Raw genomic sequence first — 12,956 nt, forward strand, 5'->3', positions numbered from 1 at the left:
TTTATCCTACAGATTTTGCCTCGCCTCTTATTACTCGCTAATATACAGACTCCACTGAAGTTAAGCGCCACTGTTCACGACTCCCTGCACATGCGCCGTGCACTTCCTGATTCTGTACTTTTGCTCATGCTTTTCCTTCTAGATAAAATGCCTCTCCTCCAATCTGCTTCTGCTAATGTCCTACCCAGATCAAATGCTATTTCCTCCATGAGGCATCCCCAGGTGCCCCCACCAAACATGACCTCTTCTCTTTTGGGGGGGGGGTGGCAATTCTATCGAAATTTTCAATCTCCCTCATTCTTTTTAGAGCCAAAGAACTTCAGTACCTAGAAACAAACTTAGAAACCCTCTGTCCTTGAAACACTGTCATTATGTACCAAAGACAAAAAGTAGAGGAGTAAAGTTATTTGCTAACTACTGTATAGCTTGACAGTGGCAAAGCCAAGAGCAGAAAAGTCTGAAAGTGAATCTGTCACCATTTCTATTATAGCAAGATTTAAGTATCCTTTGATCTGCGTACTTACGCCATTTACTAATAATCCTTTACAGCTCTGTGATGTCACGTGGTTGCCTTTTTGTGTGCTCGTCTTGTTTCCTCCGCTTCTGTGCCTCCGGGACACCAAGCATATAGCCCAGAATAGATGCTCGTTAAAATATTGCTATAGGATCAGATGAATGAACTTTGCTAGAGTCAGAGTATCTCTAGGCTTGGGAAGAGCCTGAAATCCTTTGGTCTGAAGGCTGTGGCTCCTGAGAGCTCATCCATTCTTTACTTAACCAGTATTATTTTTGAGTCGTTCAGATTACATATTTAACTCATAAAATGTGAAAATTTAATTGAACACCCCAAGTATGCTTTGAGACAAGGAAAAGAAACCAATGTTAATGCATCTTTTTCTTAGGCTGAATTAAATTCGCTTTGATACTAGATCATTAACTCAAACTCAAATTATTTATTATTGAACCGTTACTGTAGCCACGTCAAACACTTTCTAACGTGAGCTAAGAAATAAATAGTAGCAATCTAATTTTTCAGCTCATACCATAAAATATACCTAGCTACTTTCCTGCCTGCCTCACACTGGTGTGCGTGTATACACACATGCGTGCTCACGTGACACACACCCACGCACACACGCACAATCCACTTGCACCACACTTACCTTTGAAAAATGGATTGCTGTAGGTCCAGAGGGAAATTCTCTGATGGTGGTGAAGAATGAAGTCATTCATTATTATGACAATTAAATTGTTATTACTACTGTCATTGTTATTTAAAGTCCCGAGTGGGTGCCTGACTTTTTCTGCAGTAGAGTCATAAACAGTGAATGCAGATTTTTAAAGTATCAAGAGATCAAGTGAGTAGGTACATATGACTACCTAAGGATCCCTCTTTCCAGATGCTCTCAGTGGGGGATACAAAGCAATTGATAGCATTCTTTGGGACAGAGTGGAAAGATAACATGTCTACACTATATATATAAGGACATGGTCTTGGTAGCCATCTGTCACAGAAATAGACTGACTTCAGCCAACAGATTGCATCAAGCTCATTTTCTAGACAAAGAAACTGAGGCTTGACAGCAAAGGAAGTATCAGCCCAGAGAGAGGGGATCATGAGCTCCCGTAATTCACTTAGCCCCTGGGTTCCTGCACCCCTCATCCTTTTTCCTCTCAGTGTTTCAGGGCATTGTTCCTTCGGTTTGCACGAAGTTGGTTGGAGGTAGGCACCATGGGTTTGATTGATACAGCAATTTGCATCTCAAGGCATCGCTCGATAAATACAGTGCAATGAAAGGCCACTCTCTCACAAACCAATTTCCCCCTCTGGGCTGACTTTAGAAGCTCATTGATGTCACTTCCTTCCTCAGTCAGCAAGTGAATTTTCTTTAATTCTCAAGACCAGCTGTCCATGCTGTCAACAGAAAGTTATTAAAATTCCTTTAAAGTGAATAAAAATAGCCTAAAAGCAAATGTACTTGGAAACAGGAAAGAATCAGTATGCAAAGTCCACAAACCTCTGAGCAAAATAATGTTGATCCAACCAGAGATTTCAAATATTGTATATTCAAGATGCTAGAAAAAATAATTAAAAGATGCTAAACCACATACTTCTTAATCTTTTATTAGCAAAGGCTTATGCAGTTACAATTTATCCCCTAAATTCCATTCCTCTTTTTCAAATATGATTTGAATAAACTTGGGAATGACTTAGGTTTTCCTTAAGTGGGATTCCCTCCTTTTTTTCTTGCATTGGCCAGGGCACATGTACGTCTCCACCAGCCTGAGACTATCCGTAAGCAAAGAAAAAAAAATTACCATTAGCCGCAATTATAACCACTAGGGCCACAAAATAATTATATAATTATATATTTTAATTCATTAGAGTTTTAATAGCTCAAGGGAGAAGATGATTTTTCTTACATTTAAATAACTGTAACTCACAGAAATGGCCTGTCTGGCTTCTGAGTCCCTGTGATCCTCAAGTGACTGAATGACCTCGGTGACTAGAAGCCTGCCCCGTTATCTTCTGAATCAACCCATGCCTTACCCCTCACTCCCCCAGCATGGCACCTGCCTTGTTGTCTGAGCCATACCTGCCCTGGTATCTAAGCGTCCAAAACATGGAAGTGTGTCCTGTCACTTCTACCACCAACAGACACCTGCCTCTTCCTCATTTGGACAAATGACCCAAATCTTGGACTCACTCTGACCTTTTGCCAAGGAAACCTGTATCCAGCCTGTCTTGTCATCCCAAGACACGACCCAGGTTGGTGTCTTGGGTTCCTACCTGTAGCTGTAGCCAGGGCTCTCCCAAGTGCGTTACTCTTACAGTTCGGAGGTCAGACGTTCAAAATGGGTTTCACTAGACTAGAAGAAAGGTATGGCAAGGCTGCATACCTTCAGAAGGCTCAAGGGGAGAATCCGCTTCCTTCTCTTTTCCAAGTGTAGAGACTGCCCACCTTCCAGGCTCATGGCCTCTTCCCAACACGGCGTCCCTCTGATCTCTGCTTTCGTTGTCACCTCCCTTTTCCTCTACCTTTGATTCTCCTACCTCTCTCTTATAAGGGCCCTGTGATGACATTGCACGCATCCAGATAATCCCAGATAATCTTCCCGTCTCAAGACCTTTAACTTAACTGCATCTGTAAAGTCCCTTTGCCATGTAAGGTACCATATTCACAGGGTCCAGAGAGGATATGAACATGGGGGGACATGATTCTATATACCATAATTGCCATGTCAGTTTTCATAACCTATAGATATCTTCATTTTAATTATGGGGACAAGCCTATAGGGCTCCCTTGATAACTTCTCTTTAAATTCTTTTCCTTTTCCCTCTGTCTGTTTGGTAACACCAGTATCCACATGTTCCCCTCGCTGAAGACCTAGGGCTTGCCCCCACTCCCTGCTCCTCTACCTCCCACATCCACTCAGTCTCCAGAACCTCCCTCAGTAAAGGCCGCGGGCTCCATGCATCCCTCCATCTCTGTTTTCCCTGCTGGGCTGAAACCCTCATCCCTCCTACCTGAGTATTGCCGGACATGCTTATTGCTCTCTCTGATACCTGTCTCCGGCTCACCATCACCCCCTCCTCCACGCCATCACCAAAGTCATCTTTCTCAAGCAGACCTTTGGTCACCTCAACTCCCTGCTGAAAAACCTCCACTGGCTTCCCACAGCCGGGAGAACCCTTCTCAACCTCACCGCAAGCCAACAATGCCCCAAGGCTGTTCTCTGACCCTCTTAAGACCCACACCGCCTGCTTCCCACCTGCTCTGGTACGTCCTCTCACTCTGTAAGCCACTCACAACATCTCGAGATTCATCCAAATACACCCTCTTCTTGCCTCTGAGACTGTTCTTCCTGTCACACTCCCTAGAATGCCCTTCGCTTATACTCTGCCTGCAGAATGCATACTGACTTCTTTCTAATCCTCCCCAGTCTGGAGAGGAGGAGCTATTGTGAACTCTTTGTTCTAGATGGCCGAACGGGCAGGGCATTAGTTAACTGGCCCCAAATCAAGCATCTGGTAAATGGCGAGGCTGTACTTAGATACCAGGTTGTTGTCTGCCCCGTTTGCTAGAGTCCAGTGGGCCGCTGCATTATTAGATGATGACGATTGTTTGGGCTCTCATTTTTCTCTTGAATTCCTTCAGATTTCCCTTGGTTCCTAAGGAAACAAAAGGAAGGCTTTGTACTCCTGCTGCCACCCCAGGCTCCCCTCCAGCCTATTCTGCAGTTACGACAAGCGTTGAGTGGTCTTTTAAAAATGTTCATTTGACCACACCGTTCCAATGTCCCTACCCACACCCTGGTCTAAATTTCCTTAATAACTGACTTCCCACTGCTCTTGTAACGACCAGAAATCTCCAGAAGTGGTCTATGTTACTTGCTGCCCCGCTGCATATTACCCCGCACACCCTTATTTCTCCACTCTGGCCATCATGGCTTCCTTCCCATGCCTTGGCCCCACTATGCTCCCCCTTGTCGCATGGCTTTGCCCATGCCCTTCCTTCTCCTGGATGTTCTACTCCCTTTTCTAGGCAAAACTGCTGATCTAACTCTAAAGGCCAAGCTTTTTGCACAAATCATGTTGCCTCTTCTTTAAACATCCTGTGTATAATCCAACAAAAGGAATCTAACTTTTAAAACATAGCAAGAGAATCTCATTGGGCAATACCATTAAGAAAGGAGGGAAATGGGTCATTATTATCTGAAGACTCTAAGATTGGCCCCTGGCATTTTGTAACAGGGGCATGGTAGTCCACTCTTAACGCTGTCATTCCATTTTCTATGCTCCTTATACTTCTTCTGTATCTCATATAACACCTCACCTGGTACTGAATACTTAGTAAAATGTTCAAATATACTTATTTTTGGTTGATTAATGGATTGGTAATATCAGTTATTCACTACATGTCTCAAAAAAAAAAAAACCAGTTTGGCAGTTTGTTAAACAACTAAACCCGCAACTACCATACAATCCAGAGACTGCACTCCTGGGCACTTATCCCAGAGAAATAAAGACTTACACTCACAAAAAAGCCTGTACGCAAATGTTGATAGATGCTTTATTCATAATAGCTAGAAACTACCCAGATGACTTTCAGTGGGCGAACGGTTAAACACACCTGGGTATGTCCACACCATGGGATCTTACGCAGCAATGAAAAGGGATGAACGCACAGAAATACACAGGCCAACACGGATCATCTCTGGAGAATCCTGCTGCGTGAGAAAAAAATGACCTCAAAGTTTATAAAATGGAGGATTCCATTTATATAACATTCTTGAAATGGCAAAATGGTAGAATGGAGAACGGCTTAGTGGTTGCCTGGGGCCAAGAAGAGGGACCAGGTGGGAGGAAATAGGTGTGGCTCTAAAAGCACAGTGGGAAGGATCACTGTGGTGATGGAAATGCTCTGAATTCTGACCAAGTCAGTGTCAGCATCCTGGTTGTGATTCTGTGCTTTTGATCTTCCGGGTGCTGCCATTGGGGGAAACTGGGTCAAAGGTACCCAGGATCGGTATGTATTATTTCCTAAAAATGCAAGTGACTGCACAGTTATCTTATTTAAAATTTTAAAAGGACATGTTTAATCAAGTACGTATCGTACCAAGATGTTCACAAGCACGTAATAACCGCGGGGCCACAAAATTTCTTCTTTCTCCTCTTTCTTGCTTTGTTGGTTTGTTGATCATTTGTTTTTACTAAGGATTTTTTTTCTTCTATTTAAGGCATAAACAACACTGATCCCTTTGAGACTGTTTTCACATGAAGCTTTGCTCTTTTAGCGTCTTTATTCTTTATATCTGCATTACCTTTCATACATTAGTCTGATTTTTTCTTTTGTCCTGACCAAAATACCTTTGATAAAGCTGTTGGTTTTCACTTTAATCTCTGCGGCACCATAACAACAAAGTATAATAATGTCTTTATTATCTTCATGGGTAAGAGAAAAGGTTTTAAAAGTAGCACTTGTGCCACCTGCCCCCTTAGAGTGCCTTGTCTAGTCCTCAAGCTTCCGTGAGCTCGGTGTCAGTATTATACCTGAACAGGCTGTCATGTTTGGAAACCTTTGACTGGCTGTTGTTCAAGTTTCTAGTCGGTCCTTTTCTTCTCTCCACTTCTCTGGTTTATTTAGGATTTAGCTTTTTTTTTTCCTCCCAATTATTGGAGTGATTATAAAGGTCCATATTGCAATACAAGTGTTTGCCCAGAGAGCCCATGACTGCTTTGGAATTTTGAGTGAAAAGAGAGCGGGATCAGTACTGCTTTTTATTCATTTTCACACTTTAATGTCACGTTTATTTTTGCTTTCTCTTTCAGTGACTAGAGAAAAAATCCAGGAACATATCACCGACCAGGTATTTCTTCCCTTCTCATAAATTGTAGAGTTGTGCTTTAGATGTTAATAGTCAAGCATTTGTAAATATGGAAAAAAAGGTTTTGCTAATTATTAGGTATGAGCACTATACATGCTGTTGGTTCTGAGAACAAATACATTGGTCAGACATGGATGATCGTGCACTTTCTTTGTCTCCCGATCTCGATCCTTCCCTCCACACACCCGCCGAAGGAGACAGTGGAGAAGTAAGACACTGCCGGCTCTGATTTGTAAGCATTCCTCTGAACATATCGTGACCTCTGCATTGATACTATCATGGCTGCAAATAGAAACTTGTGTCTATTTTTCCCTTAACTAAGGTGACTCTCAGGTGTGATCTTCCCAAGTTTTAATTTGCCAGCTGAAAGTCACTCCCTCCCAAACAGTTCAAAACAGAACCCCTGGCAGGAGAAACATACAAGTTGACTTTCCATTCTGGTCTTTGATTTCTGTGCAGCACAGTTAGCCAATGTCTTCCTGTCTGCTTCACAATTTTCTTACCCAGTCTTGTTACAGACTTATTTTTATTTGCTGGTAGATGGAGCCACTCCATGTCACTGTCGAAGGAAGTTGACTACAGCCACCCATGAAACCAAGGGAGGCCTTCACCAAACCCTGTCTTGCCCCGTCCCACCTCCTCTTTCCATAGGTGATTCGGGCTGTCTTTCCCAAAGGCTGCCCATGCCACTGGACTCAGGGAGAGCAGACAGGCTCCATTCACAAACACAAATCTCAGTGTCCTTTTTTGTTGTTGTTGTTGTTAACTGTTCTGCTCTGGCATAAATTATAACTCACCCTTGCCAAGGAGAAGAGTGGTAAGTCTACTTTTAAACCAGTCAAGGCTACATTTTCCAAAGTCTTCTAACGCCCTCCCAAAGAAGTTCTAATTCTAGTCCTTGTTGTCATTCCACCCCAATTAAGTTCTAGCTTTACCTAATCTGTGCCAGATGCCCTGTAATTCATCAAGCTCTAAAAATAGTTAACTCCTTAGGCTAATGTATTATCCTGCAAGTTCAGTAGGCAAAATTTAATGCTGCTTAGGTACCATTTTGCTTTTGCATGTAATTGGACATGTCGACTCTCCATAGCAACCATCTTAATACTTGAAACCGCTGTCATTGTCAGTTAGCTGTTTCCGATAGTTTATTTGCTTTTTGAGCTTCATTTCTTGATCACTGTATTTTCAGTTATTTGCATGTGCTCAAGTGGTTTGGTAAGGCTGAGCTACAGTGAACCGGTAAAGTTCATTGCTACCATTTTTATTTATTTAAATCACGTAGGGAGTACTTTTTCTTATAAAGAGACCTGTTTTCTTTATTAAGTTCACAAGGTAAAGCAATTGACCAAAACATATATTAAGGCCACCTCTTACGGGCAGATTTTCATTTCCTATATTTTCCTTCTCGCTAACAGAATATGTAGACACCAAAACAGAACTCCAAATATTCACTTGTAATCTGAAACATTGATTTGTTGCCAGATGAAATCATGATGATTTCCAGTCCCAATAAGAGAGTGAAATTCTTTGAACTTTAACATAATAAGGAAGGGTCTTAAGTATATTCGTTACGGAAGGGAGGGTTTTAAGTATATTTGTTATTCGATCATTCTCAGAACAGACGGTTGTATTGTTCAATCAGTGTCTGCAACTGGTATTTCTAATTTTACAATAGAATTTTGATTCTTTCTTCTCCCAAGTAGAGAAGAGCGCTCCACTCTCAAGAACGCACTGACAATACAATCCAAAGAGGCACCTTGCACCTCTAATTTATTGATTGTGGCAAAGAACCAAGAAATGAAGTCACACCCCTTCTTTAAATCACTCTGCCACCTCCCAAAATTTGGCTTTTAAAAAACGAATTTGAAAACTCACTTTGGATAATCAATACAGTGTTCTTTATCAGAAAAGAATATAAAACGGAGCACTGTTGAGCATTAATCTTTGCCCCTAAATCCTTCCCACTGGGCACTATAGATTGTGTAATTAAATTGAAATTGAAAATCGAGTCCTTTTTTTTTTTTTCCATTAAGCAAGCTACGGATTGCACACCAATGTGAGAAATCAGGGCTGGAGTGGATGGAAAGCTCCAGCCTCCTGGCCAATAGCCAGCATGCATTTTTAGCCCACAGCGATTTTACCACACCTGAGCTCTGAGAACAAACAACTATTTGAGTTCTCTGGAGGGAATGCTGGATTCTTTCCTGTATAATTCACTGGGGAAATTAGTATGCTTTTTTAAAGTAACTTGTTAACGCAGCTTGTTTACGAGAAGAGGACAAAAATGAGCAGTGAACCGCTTGGCAGCTTATGTCCCAGAATGGGATGAAAGCATGACCCATTTTTTCAGCTGTCTCTTTGGCAGTTCAATGCTGCAACCATTTCCTCTCTGAAAAATGTTCCTTCTAGAGATGAAATCTCCTGTAGGTTTTCTGCGTAATTTTTACAATGGGAGATTACAGATAATACCTTAAAACGCTACCAAAAATACCTTCGAAACCCCGATTAGAATATGGTCCATACAGACTGGGAATATGGTACATAAGATCTTGTCACTTCGTCTTGGAAACTGCCTTCTTACAGAGTAGACAAGGGAGACCTGTCGTAAATTAATACCTTCTGTGTATGCCTTTTTTGTATAGTAGCTGATTGAAACCTGTTGTGAATTAATACTTTGTTTTTACACGGCGAGGTGACAGAGAGGGGCTCCATTTCTTGTGGAGAGGACATGCACCTTGGGGAGAACATCCCCACCCAGGCGCAGGCTGGGACAAAGGCTCGTCTTCACTGAATGCCCAGTTGAGAGCGAGCCAGCCCTACTGGTGTGCCGTGAAAGCCGTGCATTCGTTCCTAGGCCTGTGGTAACAAACTCCCACCAACTGGGTGCTTCCAGACAACAGAAATGTGTTGTCTTATGGAGACTAGAAGTCCAAAATCCAGTGGTCGACAAGGCCCTCCTTCCCCCGAAACCTGTAGGAGAGGATCCCTCCTTGCCTCATCGTGGCTGCTGGCGGCGGCCAGCCTAACTTCCAGTTTCAGTCTCTGGCTCTGTTGGCACATGGCATCCTCCCCGTGTCTCTTCTCTTCTTCTGCTTTTTTTTTTTTTTAAGATTTATTTATCTGAGAGAGAGAGAAAAAGAAAGAGAGAGTGAGTAGGGGGAGGGACAGAGGGAGAGAATCTTCAAATAGATTCCCTACTGAGCACAGAGCCAAACTTGGGGGTCAGTCTCATGACCCCGAGATCATGACCTGAGCCAAAACTAAGAGTCGGATGCTTAAGCAACTGAGCCACCCAGGCGCCCCATCTCTTCTCTTCTTATATGGACACCAGCCGTATGGGGTTAGGGTCCATCCTAATGACCTCATCTTAACTTGATGATGTCTGCAAATACCCTCTTTCCAAGTAGGTCACACTGACAGGTGTCAGGAGTTAGGACTTGTGCATTCCTGTCTGGGGGACACAGTTCAACCATAAAAGGCTGGGGATCTCTGAGTGATCCTTGACCCCATCCCTCCCTCTGACCACTGAGCACCTCTGATGTGACCTCCCAACACCCCTCCATCCAGCCCCTCCTATGCCCAGCCCACCGCCCCTCTTCCTCCAGACCCTCATCTCGCTTGCTCCCTGAGGCTCTCCTGGTTCTGTCCAGCACCTTTCCATTCGTCTTCCATGCTGCTCCTCTTTGCTTTCTCAAATACCAGCCCTCTGTATCCCGCCTCTGCTGCAAAACAAAAACCAAACAAACACCTTCCCCACATTTAGCAGTGATGACGACGCCTGCCTGTGCCTTATACTCACACATGGAGCCTTGTTAGCACAAACCCTGAGACTGCACTCCTACCCTAGCCCAAGAACTGCTGGGTCAGGACTGGGGTTCAGACCTAGCACAATCCTTAGACCAGGCCAAAAGGGGCCATATGCTTTAGAAGACCCCAGACATCACAAACACAGAAATGCGTTGAGCCTGGTGTTTTAAAGTTTGATACTCAATGGAGCCCACATAAAATAGGGGGCCAGGACAGAGCAACTGAGTTGGGCCATCTCATCCAGTGGGGTGGGGTTGGGCTGAGGAGAGGAAATCAGCCTGTGCCCTTTGAAACCAAGGACGGAGGGGCTGCTGTAGCTTCAGGGTGGCCAGCCCGCATCCTCTGAAGTGGGAGGATGTGGAGGCAGACAGCGTCCCTCAGGTAAGGGTACTTCTGCCCTTCCCTCTGCTTTGGAGATAGGTGGCGTGGGGGGTACACTTTCGGGTGGTACTTAGAACTGCCTGGCAATCCCGAGGTCAGAAAAGTGAGGTGTGAGGCAAGTGAACGCCCTCCCCTCACCTCCCCTTTCCCGGCCAAGGAACCTGAAGAGCCGGAGTCACCCACCTCCTTCATGGCGGCAGATCCGGTCTCCGCCTGACTACGGCTTCAGCCCTATCTTCCTCCTGAAGGTCCACAGGCCATTCAGGTCTTTCGTGGCAGGGTGACTCCTGGGGGGAGTGGGGATCCTATAGCCTCCAGGCCCAGGGCAGTCCCTCCGGACAGGCTGCAGACCCGGGGTGGAGATGAGGGCCACGAACTGGGTATTGCTTACTTTGAAACTTCTAAATATTTAACCACACAGTATATGGGCCTCCATTCATACTCTCGCTCTGGGCCCACACGTGTTGGGAATGATTCTGCTCTGACACCTGCAGCCTTAAAACTCAATATGGGATTCGTATAAAAAGCCAAGTTTGAACTCACTCATATATTGCCGATAGGATAAAACCCTAACCTTTGAGTATGAAATCCAAGGCACTGTGACCTCATAATCCTTTAAACAGCATGCTCCCCACTTCCCTAGATTCATTTCCCATTCTGCTACTTTACGTAAAACTATTGTGTGTTATAGAAAACTGTTGCACCAACATTCTAACCCCTTTTCCTGCACATGCAAAATGTACTCATATTCCAAGACCTAGCTTAAATACCACCTCTTCCATGAAACTTTCCTTTATCATGTAGCTAAGAATAACTCCTCCCTCTTCTGTGCTCCCATATTATTTTTCAGTCCTTTTGCTACAGATCCTTGCGTTTTCTACTCTACATTCCAATTATTTGTCCCTATATGACTTTGTACCTGGATAGTCTCATCCTAAAGAGACAAAGTCATGTTTGGTTCATTTCAGTGTCTACTGTTAGACCTTGCACATCATAAACACCCGACCAGTTGCTGGTCAAATGTAAATTTTTCAAGTCACCGGATTATTATCCTGGTAGCCAGAGGGACTGCTAAATGTGGCCAGTGCACTCCCTATACACTGTAGTGCTCTAAATGGTTGTGTCATTGATTCTTACACAGCGGGAACCAAGCGTTGTCCTTCATCCTCCCCAGCAAGGAATCTCAGCAGGAAACAAAGGATAAGCTCAGAGTGCACATGCTCTCTACCAATAATGGTCACATTATCAGAGGGATGAAAGAATTGAAGGGCAGGGAGACACACACCTCTGTTTTATCTTTGTGTCCACATTCCATCACAGCCTGTAGAATGTTAAAGGGTTTGCTTGGGTCAAGACATGAGCGCCTGACTTTTTTCTCGAATGTAAGAATGGGAGTGCCATTCACTGCTACTGTAGCCTGAACTTTACAACTTCTAAATTTAAAATGGGATTATATTACCTTGCACTATTCTTATCAAAATGGCCATGCACTCAAGGAGACAACTTTGACCTAAAGAGAGTTTCTCACTGCAAGTTTAGCACTAATGGAACTCGTAAAGACCCCATCCCCCTAATTCTCTTTTAAGATTACCTTCCAGAACTGGAAGTTGTGCTTTAGAAAAGCTATCTGATTTATGTGTCTTTTTTAAGAATGCTTGAAAGCAAGACTGAAAGGATCCCAAAGTGGTAGTAGCATGCGTAGTGGTTAACAAAGAAGGATTCATAAAAGATGATCTTTGTTAAAGGTCAGATGGCTTCCTAGCTAGAAAATACTTAGGTGGAAATGTCAAAAGGCTGGGGCTCACCTCTTTAATCAGAAGCCAAGGAAATTAAAATATTGTGTAAGGGTGTCTGAGGAAACAGACAACAGAGAGCGGTCTATGGAAATATACCACTAAGACAGAGAGAGGATGAGAAAATGGCCCTCGGGTGCTTTAAAAGCATGAACACTAGAAGCAAATAATGACTGAGATTAAGAGAATAGTTTATTAGCAACACTGCATGATCTATGAGCAATCAAATATGCAGATCGTTCTCACCCAGGCACTCAAAATGCTTCTGAATAATTGTGACAAATGATTGTGCCAGCCACCCAGTGCTCCATCTCATTTATTGGTCACGACAACACCATGAGGATACATATTTTAATCTCCTTTTCATACAGGTGCAAACTCAAGCCTGAAAGATTTCCTAATTTTTCAGGTTCTGCAATACTTGGCACTAAATTATTAATAATAACAGTTAACGTGATTATTAGGTGCTTAATGAGCTTTCTGTGCATAGGCACTAGGCTCAATTTTACATAAAATTATCTCATTTAAACCTCACAGCAGTAATCTTGCAAGGTAGATACAAATCAAGGGATTCATGGTTCGTTA

General features: G+C 43.4%; 1 protein-coding gene across 2 annotated transcripts in view; it reads left to right on the forward strand.

Annotated features, from left to right (window-relative positions):
* CHST9 (carbohydrate sulfotransferase 9) overlaps window positions 1-12,956 on the forward strand; it is a 233,202-nt gene that overhangs the window by 188,525 nt on the left and 31,721 nt on the right. For both annotated transcript variants that reach the window (XM_087869906.1, XM_087869907.1), the window contains one exon: window positions 6,335-6,372. In XM_087869906.1, the coding sequence (XP_087726032.1) occupies window positions 6,335-6,372 (38 nt within the window). The remainder of the gene's footprint in view (window positions 1-6,334; window positions 6,373-12,956) is intronic.

The sequence above is a fragment of the Ursus americanus genome, chromosome 19, assembly GCF_024610735.1.
Source record: "Ursus americanus isolate L20-20 chromosome 19, mUrsAme1.1.p, whole genome shotgun sequence".
NCBI lineage: Eukaryota > Metazoa > Chordata > Mammalia > Carnivora > Ursidae > Ursus > Ursus americanus.